Consider the following 12,468-nt stretch of genomic DNA (forward strand, 5'->3'; position numbering starts at 1 on the left):
AGCTAAATGCAAGTTTCTCTGAGAACCTGAGTACAAGATAGAAAAGGAATAGCCCAGAGATTTTCTGGTCGTGGGAAACTGCTGGATAGCACACAGAGTAGCCCGCCCCACCCCCAGCCCCTCACCTTGCGGTGCAGGCTCAGTGAACAAGCAGCTCCGGCAAAGCGCCACTACTGCCCTGGTGTCCTCCCACCTATTGAGTCAGAGAGCAAGGCGTTAGGACTTAGGCGGGAGAAGGGACAGGAAAGAAGGTAGCCATGGTCCTCCAGAAGCCCTGACTGACTCCAACCCCACGCTAGTGCCAGGCAGTGCCAAATGCCACATATGGGACTACTCCCAACACCCTGCCCTCCAGGTCCCCTCCACTTCCCTCCTGCCTGGACAGACACCAAACTTCTGGCCCAGGTGAGGACTCCAACAGCGAGATGAGTCAAACAGTTCCGATTCTACACACACTTCTATTTTATTATGGAAAAGGGGAAAACACCACCTTCTCCACAACAGCAACCAGTAAAATTTATCCCAAAAATAACTCAGTACAAAACAGGTCTGTTTCAGAATTAAAAAAAAAAAAAAAAAAAAGGAAAAAAAACCTTTACATGAGTTTTTAAATCCTATTTTTAAAACACAAAAGAAACAAATCCATCATTGGCCACACAGCCCCAGCCACCCGCCCCACCCCCCACCAGGGAGCGCGGCGAGACGTCTGGGTCCTGGTCCACGTGTGGATTTGCTGGTCTGTTTAACTGGTGTCCATCTGAAACACAGGAAAACAGGCTCTTGCTCAAGGGAGGTCCTGCTCCCAGCTCCACCTCTGGCTGGTCCCTAGCCGGGCCGCACCCCGCCCCCAGCCCAGGACTTACTCTGGCGTTGTAGGCGTCCAGCTGGGCATCCAACTCCTCTGCAGAAAGTTGCTGCTTTGAATTTCTGCCGGTGCCTCTGCCTCTTCCCCGGGTGCCTCCACGGGTGCCTCTCCGGGTGCCACCACCACCAAAACCTCCAGAACCACGGTTTCTAGTCATGCCGCCTCTGTTTACACTAGCGAGGAAAACGGGACTTGTTCACACTCCTAGGAAGGCCCAGCGCGATGCAGCCACACCACATGCCATTCACCCCGCCCGGAAATCACCTCTGTGTGGGTCTCCGCTGTGTATCAATCTGTGATGTAACGAGCTGAATGTTCATAGGGCGGCCTGTGGCAAAGGACACAAGAAGACACATTCCAATCAGAGGCTCTGAAATTGTTCCAGGTGGCACCACACCCTGGTCTCCATGCAAACTCTGGAAAGGGCCTTTGTGTGTCTCAAATGCCCCTAACAAGGGAAATGGCCTAGAGATACTGGTGGGAGAACGAAATGGCAATGACAACAACCCCACCAACACTGCTCACTCCTTCTCGGTCCAGACTAGGTGGGCTGTTTGCTCAGGTGTCCAGGGTGCTCATGGGTGGACAGGTGTGGGTGACCTGACGGAAGAAGAACCGGTACCTTTGTCTTTATGACTACAGCCCCGCACTCAGAGGTGTACTATGGCGGTTCTGAGAAAGCTTCACAGAAGTGAGTCTTCCGGAAGGAGCTGAAGGAGGGGAGGGATGTAGCTTGCTGGATGGGGGTTCACAAGAGGTTGGTCCAGATGTGTGGGGCAGCATGAGAGGTGGCAGAATGGAAGAGAGAGACAAAGGGGCAAATGCAAAGTGTCCTCAGCCAGGGGCTGGGCCATATCCCTACACGGGCAGGTGCTGGCCCAAACGCCACAGCCCCCAGTCAGCCTGGCTCCAGCCCCAGACTCACCATCCAAAGGGACACCGTTGTACTGTTTCATCGCCTTCAAGGCGTCTGCCTTCCGTTCAAAGTGCACGTCTGCTGTTCCTAAACTGCGGCCGGAGCGATCATAGTGCACAGCTGCCTTCTTCAGCGTTCCAAACTCGGCAAAGAGCTCCTGGGAGTCAGAAAGAGCAGCTGTGAGCAAAGCAACAAAGTTGTTTTCCTTCTGGCAGCCCAGGGACAGTCCCTGGGAGTGTGAGCTGCTTTGGGGTGCTTCCCTGGGAGGCAGGGAGTGGTGACGGGAATGGAGGGAAGGGATGGGGCAGGAGGGACAGCAACTTCCAAGAGCACCTGGGTCTGAGGGCTCCTGCCATCTGTACCATGATGTAGATAAAGGAAGTCGCAAAGGGCACAAAATTAAGTTGCTATCCTCTTAAACAAAGGAAAATTTACAATACACCCAAGGGCTGTTCCAAGAAACAGCAGTGGCCGAGATCAAGACCAAGGGAAGCTGCCCGACAGACCAGAGCAGCTAGAAGGGCCTGCTGATTTGGGAGCCCTGACCCCAACCCCTCCCCCAAGGCGGATTCTGGCTCACCTTTCCCTCTCCTCCTACTCAAGCCTGCCGCAAAGTCTGAAGTCAAGCGCTGCCATGGAAACTGCCCTGACCTCAGGCAGGCTGGGAGTTGGAGAGGGAACCCAGAGTGTGGGGCTACTCCGGCCGCAGGCACACAGCGGGAAGTGGAGTTCACCAAAAGCGGTTTCCAGTGGATGCCAGAAACCACCTTAAAAAAAGTGTTGAGACACTGTGAGTGCTCACTGGCCCTCCTCTGTCCTCCCAAGGCAAAGCCAAGTGGCTGGGCTCTGGGGAATTGAACCCAGGAAGGCCCAGCACCCTGACCCAGCCATCTCCAAGACTGATTCCCAAAAAGCCATTTCTTAACCAGAAAACAAGTTTAAATGCCTCTGGGGTACAAAAAAAAAAAAAAAGAAAGAAAGAAAGAAAGAAAGAAAAAAGATAAGCTCAACCAAAGATAGGTCTGAGAACCCTGCCACTGACAAACGTGGGGTACTACGGGATGCTAAGATTGCAGGGCACCAAGTCTGAGACGCAGTGCTTGGGACAAACCGTGCAGGAAGAGCACACAGGCACGTCAGCTCTGTCAGTTACACTGAGAAGATTCTTCTTCCCACATTAGTTTCCCAAAATAGGCACACAATCAAAAAAGCAAGTGGCCTAGGTCCAACAGTAACACACAGGAACCACTCACACGTGACCCATCTCTGTCCCTGTGAGTAACCAGAAGCTCTGACAAAAGACTTTCACTCACAGAACATCTTTCAAAGAGCAGTAGCTCCCCAGGCTACGCTAGGGTCCTGTCTTCCAGGGGACTGGCCTCCCTGTCAGACTTACAACCCCAGCAGACCTCTGGCTACACTCGCACTGCATCTGTCCTGCAGCCCCTCGGAGGGGAACAGTGGCTAACCCTTGTGCAGCAGGGAAGGATTCAGGGCCACACCCCAAACATGATCCATTCTGTGCAAGGTGAATAACTCGCTGAGAAGCTCCCTGCTCTTACCTGAATATCGGCATCTGACACGCCAAAATCCAGATTTGATACGAGCAGTTTCCCACCCGTTTCCACACCGGCACCGCCCCCGAAGCCACTGTCAAAAAGATCGTGCTGCCACTTGTCAGGAAGTTGTTTTGGCTGAAAGAAAGAACAGCAAAAACAGAAACAGACCAGTGAGTCTCAGTCCAGGGCTCTCCCTTGCGCTCACAGCTACCCCAGACCCTCCCTCGTCCGGAGCCTGGAGGACGTCGCGGAGAAGGGGCCGCCAACCCTCGCCCGGCGATCCAAGCCCCCAGCCCGAAGCCCCACGGTCCCACCGCGGCCGCGCAACTTCTCAGTTCCCTTCGACTAACTTCCCGCCGCTGCTGTGGCCGCGCCCAGCATCCCCTCCGCTCCCGCCGCCATGAGGCCACGGCGGCCAGACCAGACAAAGAGCCGGAAAGGGTCTCCGCCTTCCAGGCCAGGCCCCGACCGCACGACCTCGCCCCCGCCCACCACCCGCTCGGCGCCGGCTCGCCCCCGCCGGGCCTGGGGGCGGCCCGCTCCAGTGGCCCCCTCAGCCCACCGGGCCGGGCCTCCGCGGGCGGCCCTCGGCCCCGGCTCGCCCTTCCGCGCTCTGGCGGCGCCGGCCAGCCTCCCCACTCACCCTGCTGTAGGGCGCCGGTCGGTTTCTGCCGCCGCCGCCGGCCGCGCCGCGAGCGATGGCCGGCCGGTTCCGGATGGGCCCGCCGCCTCGACTCACTCGCGCGGCGGCCTGCGCCCCGCCGCCGCGGCCGCCCTGGGAGCCGGCCCGGCCGCGGCCCCGGCCCCCGCCGCGACCGCCTCGCTGGCTCCGGTTCATTTTAATGATGTCGTCCAGAGACATGTCCATTTTGTCGGCCATGGCGGGCGCGGAATCGGGCCTCGGCTCTAGCCCGCGCGTCAGCACGCCGGCGCGTCACTTCCTGCGCCGCGCAGGCCCTTCCGGAGCCTCGGCCTCGGAGCCGCTGCCGATTGGTCGCTGCAGGCGGCTGCGCGCGCGGGGCGGGGAGGCGCGTGCGCGCTCGTGCGCGGGGCTCGGCGGGCTCTACTGAACGTGCCGGCTGCGGCCGCGGTCGTTTTTATACCTTCCCGCGCGGACGCCGGCGCTGCCAACGGAAGGGCGGGCGGGGCGGCGCGCGATCAGGTTGGCGAAGGTGTGAGGGCGCGGGGGCGGGACGGCGGCCGTTGGGGGCGGGGCCTGGCGCCCCTCCGCCCCGCGCTGCCATCGTGGACCGGCCTCCGGCGAGGGGCGCCGGGGATGGCCGGGTTCCCCGAGCGGACCGGGGTCGTCACCTTCGTCCAGCGCCGCGGCCGCCGACCGAGGTGGGGACCGGGCTGGTGGGGACAGACTCCGTCGGCGCGACCCGGGCCTGGTCGCATCCGGGCGCGCACGGGCCGCTCGTTTGTTTTTGGCTTTGTTTTCCTGGGAGACGAAAACGTAGTGAGCTGGAATTTTGGCCTCCACCTGTAACCCCGAAGTTAGTACCTTCTTGCCCAGAACTCTTTTTTTTTTTTTTGAGACAGAGTGTTGCTTTGTTGCCCGGGCTAGAGTGAGTGCCGTGGCGTCAGCCTAGCTCACAGCAACCTCAGACTCCTGGGCTCAAGCGATCCTCCTGCCTCAGCCTCCTGAGTAGCTGGGACTACAGGCATGCGCCACCATGCCCAGCTAATTTTTTCTATATATATTTTAATTGGTCAGATAATTTCTTTCTATTTTTTTAGTAGAGACAGGGTCTCGCTCTTGCTCAGGCTGGTCTCAAACTCCTGACCTCGAGCGATCCACCCGCCTCGGCCTCCCAGAGTGCTAGGATTACAGGCGTGAGCCACCGCGCCCGGCCCTTGCCCAGAACTTTAAAAAATATTTTTAAAATATCGTGTGGCATATTTTTTGCAATTTGTTAACGAAAACCAGTGCCCCTTTTCATGGACTTAAGGTATTACTTGGGATTTTTGAAGCGATCCTCAGTGAGTGGCAAAACCAAAGTCGGGAGAGCGTCCTGCACTCCCAAATGTGATCTCCCTGCCCGTGAGCAGCCAGGGGTGCCTTTTTCTCTCGGTGGCTAAAGGGAGAAGCACATTGCTGCCTGGGCGCAGCTGTTCTCCTGTAGCTGTTGTGCAACGCCCACCCTCTGGGCTACTTTGATGCCTAGATGTTGTAGCTCTGCAGACTAAATTTAGCAGGTAACCCTCTTCCCCTCAGCCCGCAGGCTCCGCTGCCATGAAGGTGAAGATTAAGTGCTGGAACGGCGTGGCCACTTGGCTCTGGGTGGCCAACGATGAGAACTGCGGCATCTGCAGGATGGCATTTAACGGCTGCTGTCCCGACTGTAAGTGTCTCCCGCTGTGCTCTCTGAGCTTCCCTCCTGGCCCAGCTTTGGCAGCTCCTGATAAATACCTGCACGAAATCCCTGGGTTTTGCTTTCCTTTTTCTGAGGAAAAGTTGACCAAAAAAAAAAAAAGCCAGGCAGGTTGGGCCCATCTTTTCGTAAAGATCCTGTCAAAAGTTTGGTGCCTTTTATTGTGATCAAACTCAACTGTGAAACAGAGGGTAGAAAAAGAGATTTGTTTAAACTTCTATTTGGAAATTCTCAAACAAACAAAATAGAATGGTTTAAGATCACCTTCTTGCCCAGCACTTTGAAGGACAGTGAATAACGTGTTAGCATATTTGTTCTTGTGCGTAAGTATTTTCAAGTAAATTATAAACGTGACGTTTCACCACACACTTCAGCCCTATGTCTTTTTTCCCCACGGCTGTTGTAACATCTGACAATGTGACAGTCACTCAGTCCTTGTGCACCAAAAGGGTTTTCATGGTTGGGTGGTTTTATCATTTTCCCATCTCTTAGCTCTTTGATCTAGAACAGTCCCTCCTTTTATCCCATTTCACTTTTTTCCAAGGCATTTGACTCTTAAAAGCTTTGGAATGTCATGTTGTAGAATGCCCCTTCTTCGGGTTTTATCAGATTTTTTTTTTGTAGTGTCTTCTGCATTGTTCCTCTATCTCCAGTGTATTCTGTGAAGTGAAAACGGTTGATTACGTTTAGGGTAAAAGCAGATTTTGCAGCAGCGAATTTGGTCTTTAGTGATGCCGCCTCCCCCATGAACATAAAGCAGAACAAGTGTCAGGGCTTTGTCCAGGGAGAACAGGAGCCGTTGCCAAGACGACAGTGGGGCATGAAGAGCACTGAGACGCTCTTCATGGCCGGAGTAACCAGGCTTGTTCCTGTGTGGCCAGGTAAAGGCCGAGGATGATAACAGGGCTTTACTTCTACAGTGAAATTCAAATCGTTTGAATTGTAGCACAAATACATTTTATTCTAGGCTTAATTTTTACATCTGTCCGTCTGAAATCTCATCACCCAGGAGTTAATCCATCCTGATTTAATCAGACAGGTACAATGTGATCTTAGGAAGTCATTGATTGACTCTACCTGATTAAGTTTTACTTAATAGCTAAAGAGATTAACGACTAAACTGGTGAAGTCTGCCTTTGTTTAATCTCTTTAAGTTGCTTTTAAGGGTACAACAAAGACTGTGGGAACATGAGGGCAAGCATGCTCAACTTCCAGAGCAACAGGTTTTTAACTTTGAGAGAGTCCTCAAAAACATTTTTAGCAATGGCCCTGTGCCTGTGCCTGGTCTGGCCTCACCTTGGGAGGCAGTGGAGCCCGTGTATGACAGTGGCACTGGTGGGGCCTGAGCTGCCGGCCCCTGCCTGGCCACAGGGTCGGGCCCACCACAGCCTCAGCACAGCCTGTGCCAGGCCAGCCAGGCGTCCAGCTGGGGTCCTCCACCGACAGGCGTTCAGCATCTGCACGCGCATGCACTGTGTGCTCAGGTGTTGTTGATGTGGGGCCTATTGGCTGTCTTGAGAGTTGGGAGTTTAGTCTCATTTGTGGATCTGCTGGTTGTTAAGTTATAGCGAGTCCATTTTAATGTGCAAAGTGTTTGACAAGTCCAATGTGTCAGGTTTCTCTTGGGAAAATTGAACCCCTGTGAAAAATCCAGGGTGACTAAGTGCTGCACAGACTGGGAACCTGAGGGCAGTAAATAATAAATCTCCACATCCCACAGGGCTTTGGAAGTAAAGCACTCTTGTTGAGAGGTGTTTTAATTAAAATATCAAGACACCAGTAGGTCCTTGCGTGAGTCATGCTCAGTGTAGTCACACACTCACCAGGTAGCCAGGCGGGCTGCTTGTCGGGAGGGTCACTAGAAGGGAGGTTTCATCCAAACCAGCCCTCCTGTGAGCGGACACAGTGCCCAGGTCCTTCTCATCGGTGGGCTCTCAGGCTCCAACTCTAATTGGAAAGATGTGATTTCACAGAGTTCTGCTGGAAAGGCCCTGGCAGGGAGGGGGGTCTTAGAAGGGGCCAGAAGCAGACATGAGGACCCCGATGAAGTGGGGGCTGGGGGCTGGGTCCAGGGGGAGTTGCTGTGCTCTGCTGGCACCAGCTGTTCCATGGAGTTTTCCAGGTTCTTGGAAATCAGGGACGCTCGTTTCTCTTAATCGTGGGTGTTATGGAGTGTCCTTCTCTGCACCAGGCTCTCTCCAAGGCACAGGGAGAGTATTTCTAGGCACAGGGGCCAGTGCCTGCAGCCTGCACCCTGGCCTTGGAGATGGGACAGGTTACAGACAGGAACAAGATGGAAGGTAATGCCATGCTGCTGGCAGGGCCTTTTAGAACTGGCCTATAAACACCACAGTGTCCCCACGGCCCTTGTGGTACACTGGATCCTGTCCCAGGGCCCCACCCCTCCTGCTCTTGATCAAGAGACAGATTGACCACCCAGATGGGTGAGGGGAGGCGGAGGCTCCTTGGTGCCTGGACCATAGCACCACAGATCAAGGGTCTGCAGGTGGGATGACACAGGGACACTTGCCTGGGAGAGGGGGACAGCTGCTGTGGCACCTGGGGTGAGGCCTCAACTCTCAGAGCTCTTGGCGCTGCGTGTTTGTGTGCAGGCAGGCTGGTCGGTTTCTGTCTCCCCTGAAACAAACAGGCTCTGGCACCCCATCTGCTATTCTGGGGTCCCCGTGCCTCTATCCCTGCCTGGCTTGTCACATGCTCTGTATGCCCAGCCTGGCCCTGAGTGGCCAGCCCTCCCTCACCTGTCCCCCCCGGCCCGCAGGTAAGGTGCCTGGTGACGACTGCCCGCTGGTGTGGGGCCAGTGCTCACACTGCTTCCACATGCACTGCATCCTCAAGTGGCTGCACGCGCAGCAGGCCCAGCAGCACTGCCCCATGTGCCGCCAGGAGTGGAAGTTCAAGGAGTGAGGGCCCCTGCCCCTGCGCCACACCTGGGCTTGGCCCCGCACCCCATGTGGCGTCCTGAGACCGGGTCTTCCTGATGGGCCCCTGGGGGACCTGTGACTAGGTTGGAAAAAGGACTGGAGCTGCATCTGTTTTTCCATCACGTTGATACTTTTATCCAATAAGTAAAACTCATTAAACTACTGGAACCTTGCCTGAGGCCTCCGGGTGTGTGTTTATATGAAAACTCATGAATAAACATCGCCAGGCCTCAAACCCTGAGTCACAACTCTGGGACGACCAGACAGCGGGGGCCTGGCCCGTCTGGGCAAAGGCCCTGGGGCGTGTTTGTGCCCTCTCCCCTGATGGAGGCCCAGCTGGGACCCTGGGACCCTCCTTCAGGCCAGCTCTGTGGGACCCTGGCTGGGCACAGCTGGCAGCCGCTGCTCCTGGTCCCTCCTGGTGGAAGGCAGCTGTCCCTGAGCAGGCTCTGGTAGTGCTGAGGAGACGGGGTGCCCAAGGCTGCCAGCGCATCTGTTCTCTCTGTCCCTTAGCCCTCACTTGGACTGAAGGCCAATCCTAGTCGGGGCTGGACCTCCCCCAATGTAGGGACCGATCTGTGTCCTTTCATCGGGATGTGTGTCTGAGGTAAGGACAGCCTTCTGGAGGCCCCTTTGGGCACCTCTGTTCCCCACAACTCCTGAGGGGTGGTGGCCACGGTGGACACAGCAGCCCCAGCCCTGGGAAGTTCTGGCAGCTTCTGGATGCAGACTGCTGCGGCTGTGTCCCCAGTAGCCCGAGGGCTCAGTGCCCCATGCCACTGCAGCCACTTCTACCCTCATTATCCCTGTCCTCACAGCACCTTGGGAAATAGACCAGGCATCACTTGGGAGGGGCGGAGCCTCCCAGGCACCTGTGTGGCACTTGGGTTGGCTGTGAGCTTCGAGCTTTGTCAGCGCGCCCAAAGGACAGGAGGCCCTCACCGAACCCGCAGGTCACCTGCCCCTCGCCCAGAAACAGCCACCAGGGACAACAGAATCTAAAGGAAGATGCATTGTGACCAGGGTGTTGGGGAAGCATGAAATCAGGGGGCCACCAAGTAAGCTTGATGGCCAGTGTCACCCCAGGGGAGGGCTAGCTTCTGCCAGCTCTGCAAGCACTGTTGTATCTGGCCAGTGCGGGGCAGACTAGGAAGCCACTTGTCCACCTATGGTGTCCCTGGTTCAGAGCCCAGGGGGCCCTCACAGGAGGTGGGTGTGGCCAGGCCAGGTCCTGGGCAGGGGCTGCAGAGGGGGTGAGATCTGTGGGTTTGGATCTTCCTGGGCTTTCCCTGACTGGGGGGTTCAAGGACTTACTGGGGTCAGCCACCCCAAGGTCTGGGCATCATGTTCATCCTGGCCTGTTCCTGCCGCCCCCCCCCCCCCCCCCAGTGCCCTGCACGCTCCTGAGGAACCTCTCCAAGGGAATATGCTGAAACTTCGCCTCGCTCTGGAACCTCTCCCCATGTGACAGGAAGTGCCCACAAGGACTGTGTGCTTTGAGGCGCCAAGCTCACCTCTTAACTCTGGTGTGGCCACACAGCCTCCCTCTGGCTTCCCAGCCACTTGGGTTCCTTAAATTCTGGGATTCCTGGGTTCCAGCAGGGTCCTCTGTTCTACTGGAGCTGGACACATGGCTGCCTGACACCCATGTGGACCCGGGATCTCCCAGCCCTGGAGCCTCTGCCTGAGGCTGTCCCTCCCCAGGTGGGCACAGAAGCTCCTGGGCCTCTCCCCACTTTGTCTCCCGGGAGCACCCCCACCCCCCATGCCCTCCACTAGCTCCATTTCCCTGGATGCAGGACTATGTCCTGTTCTCCAGCCCTGGCTGCAGGTGCCTGACCTCCCGCTGGGCTGCGTCTCCTTCCCTTGTGACCAGAGTGTTTGGGCTGTTCGCTGAGGGAATGGAGAGAAGGCTCAAGGTGCACACACACCAAGGAGCTCCCGGGCCACCCTCCCCCACGGCAGAGCTGGGCGGAGTGGGGGGGTGGGGGGTGGGGGGTGGGGGTGCTTCCGCATCCCAGGCCAGGGGCCTCCAGACTGCGGTCTCTTGGTCTGGTTTGCGTGAGGCGGGGGCCTGGCTTCACAGTCCTCCTAGAGCACCCTGCTGGTAGCAGCCCTGTTGGCAGATCACCCTCCGTGGGCACGAAACACGATGGCCCCATACCCGCCTGTGGATTTTATCAAGAAGCCCTGGGCCCTGCGGTCTGTTCCCCTTTAGGGTGGGAGAAGTCGCTCCCTGGGCTTGCTCTCCAGCCACAGGATCGCTGGGCACTCCTGGGGCGGGCGACTCCTAGGGCAGGTGCACCCTCGGGCTGGCTGGGGGCTCGTGTCCGCTAACCCTGCTCCCCCAAAGCCCGAGCAAGGCCTGAAGCAACGGCCGGCGGGGCGGGAAGCGGGAGGGGGGCGCCCCGCTCTCACCACCGCCAGACCCCTCGCCGGCTCCAGCCTCCCCTGCGCCTGCGGGCGCTGACGGGCACAGCTTCTTCCCTGGGATGGGGAGCCACGACAGGTCCTCTGCGCGCACCCCAGCCCGTCCCTCCTGCATCTCCGCCCCCCGCCCCGCCCCGCCCCGCCCAAGATATAAGGTGCGGCGCAGGCGGCGGCCGCTCCAAGCCCCGACGCCCCTTGCCCGCGTCCCCATGGCCCGGCCCGCGACGCTGGCGGCCTCCGCCCTGGCGCTGTGTTTGCTGCTGGCGCCACCCGGCCGCGCGTGGTACAAGCAGGCGGCCGGGCCCAGCTACTACTCGGTGGGCCGCGCCGCGGGGCTGCTGTCCGGCTTGCGCAGGTCCCCGTACGCGCGGCGCTCCGAGCTCTCCGTCGGGGGGACAGCCCCGGCGGCCGCCGCCACCGTCCCGGAGCTGCGCCCCAGCCTGCGGAGCCTCGTGAGTGCAGCTTGGGGCTCGGCCGGGGGTCGCGGGGTGGGGACGCAGGCGGCCCCCTTAGCCTCCTCCCGCCCACCCCAGGCCGTGTGTGTCAAGGACGTCACCCCGAACTTGCGGAGCTGCGAGCGACTCCCCGACGGCCGCGGGACCCTCCAGTGCAAGGCGGACGTCTTCCTGTCCCTGCGCGCAGCCGACTGCCGCGGGGCGTGAGCCCCTCCTGACGCCGGGACCTCGCCTGGCCCCCCCACTGCCCACCCCCGTGACGCCACTGTCCCGCTGGGGGTCCCCCAGACCCTTTCGGGCACGGGATGGCGCCCCAACTGCTACTCTCCTACGCCACCCCACCCGCAGTAAATGGCTAAATGAATAAGCCGGCCCAGGAGTGAGGCTTGCTGGAGGGATGGCAGGGGGGTCATGGAGGGGACAAGAGGGCCACACCAGCGGGGCCTGGGCCACCAGACCCCCCAACCAGGCTGGGCACAATCCTGGTTCCGCCTGCGGGAGCCCTAGCCTGCCCTCCCCTACACTACTCAGGTGAACTTAGCAGGTAGGTTCTCACCCCACACTCAGGCTCTCAGGTCTCCAAGCCAAAAGCTCAGAAGTTGACATTAGTCTCCTTCAGAGCATGAACAGAGCCTCTGGCCGGGCTCAGCGCCAGGGTGCAGGGAAGGAACCCGGACCCTGCGGTGCACTCGAGGCCGGACCTGACTGCCCCTGCCCAGGGCCAGGGGTGGGTTCTCGGCTCACCTGCATGGACACGTCTCTAGAGCACTGACTGGGCCCCACCTGCAGCTGAAGGGACAGTCCCCAGTCCCACCTCTGCCCTCCTCCTTGTCCAGTGGCTAGGCAGCTCCTGCGCCCTCATCCATCTAAGTCTACAGGGGAGCCCCCAGCCCAGGGGTCTGAGCATGGGAGTGCCGCCACCACCC

The 12,468-nt window shown here is 58.6% G+C and overlaps 3 protein-coding genes and 1 long non-coding RNA gene across 7 annotated transcripts; 3 read left to right on the top strand and 1 right to left on the bottom strand.

Annotated features, from left to right (window-relative positions):
- Positions 1–444: 444 nt before the first annotated feature.
- Positions 445–4,493, bottom strand: ALYREF (Aly/REF export factor). The gene is made up of 6 exons (XM_045569721.1): positions 3,984–4,493; positions 3,344–3,475; positions 1,791–1,938; positions 1,130–1,193; positions 864–1,038; positions 445–757 (listed from the first exon to the last, which is right to left on the bottom strand). Exons 1-6 carry the CDS (start codon positions 4,218–4,220, stop codon positions 743–745), a joined length of 771 nt encoding a protein of 256 aa, XP_045425677.1. The 5' UTR covers positions 4,221–4,493; the 3' UTR covers positions 445–742.
- On the top strand, positions 4,366–8,830 carry ANAPC11 (anaphase promoting complex subunit 11). 4 transcript variants are annotated; one of them, XM_045569727.1, is made up of 3 exons: positions 4,366–4,502; positions 5,559–5,685; positions 8,495–8,830. In XM_045569727.1, exons 2-3 carry the CDS (start codon positions 5,577–5,579, stop codon positions 8,638–8,640), a joined length of 255 nt encoding a protein of 84 aa, XP_045425683.1. In that variant the 5' UTR covers positions 4,366–4,502; positions 5,559–5,576; the 3' UTR covers positions 8,641–8,830. The 4 variants fall into 4 exon arrangements, with proteins under 4 accessions (XP_045425683.1, XP_045425682.1, XP_045425680.1 ...); XM_045569726.1 differs by having other exon boundaries at positions 4,401–4,512; XM_045569724.1 differs by having other exon boundaries at positions 4,401–4,502; positions 5,540–5,685.
- Positions 8,831–9,182: 352 nt separating this feature from the next.
- Positions 9,183–10,612, top strand: LOC123650709. The gene is made up of 3 exons (XR_006739467.1): positions 9,183–9,264; positions 9,476–10,361; positions 10,477–10,612. It is a non-coding gene; the product is annotated as an uncharacterized LOC123650709 (long non-coding RNA).
- Positions 10,613–11,210: 598 nt separating this feature from the next.
- On the top strand, positions 11,211–11,892 carry NPB (neuropeptide B). Its single transcript, XM_045569722.1, has 2 exons — positions 11,211–11,539; positions 11,621–11,892. The coding sequence occupies exons 1-2, from the start codon at positions 11,297–11,299 to the stop codon at positions 11,747–11,749; spliced, it is 372 nt and encodes a 123-aa protein (XP_045425678.1). The 5' UTR covers positions 11,211–11,296; the 3' UTR covers positions 11,750–11,892.
- Positions 11,893–12,468: the final 576 nt, after the last annotated feature.

Source organism: Lemur catta, chromosome 15 (assembly GCF_020740605.2).
Source record: "Lemur catta isolate mLemCat1 chromosome 15, mLemCat1.pri, whole genome shotgun sequence".
Classification (NCBI taxonomy): Eukaryota; Metazoa; Chordata; class Mammalia; order Primates; family Lemuridae; genus Lemur; species Lemur catta.

Bases quoted from the DNA above. Each gene is read 5' to 3' on its own strand.
- ALYREF (XM_045569721.1), bottom strand. From the start codon at position 4,220: ATGGCCGACAAAATGGACATGTCTCTGGACGACATCATTAAAATGAAC. The intron at 1,939-3,343 runs GTAAGAGCAGGG...TCTGACTCCCAG, and splicing joins TGTCAGATGCCGATATTCAG to GAGCTCTTTGCCGAGTTTGG. The intron at 1,039-1,129 runs GTGATTTCCGGG...TTTCCTCGCTAG, and splicing joins CAGCGGAGACCCACACAGAG to TGTAAACAGAGGCGGCATGA.
- ANAPC11 (XM_045569727.1), top strand. From the start codon at position 5,577: ATGAAGGTGAAGATTAAGTGCTGGAACGGCGTGGCCACTTGGCTCTGG. The intron at 5,686-8,494 runs GTAAGTGTCTCC...CCCGGCCCGCAG, and splicing joins TAACGGCTGCTGTCCCGACT to GTAAGGTGCCTGGTGACGAC.
- NPB (XM_045569722.1), top strand. From the start codon at position 11,297: ATGGCCCGGCCCGCGACGCTGGCGGCCTCCGCCCTGGCGCTGTGTTTG. The intron at 11,540-11,620 runs GTGAGTGCAGCT...CGCCCACCCCAG, and splicing joins GCCCCAGCCTGCGGAGCCTC to GCCGTGTGTGTCAAGGACGT.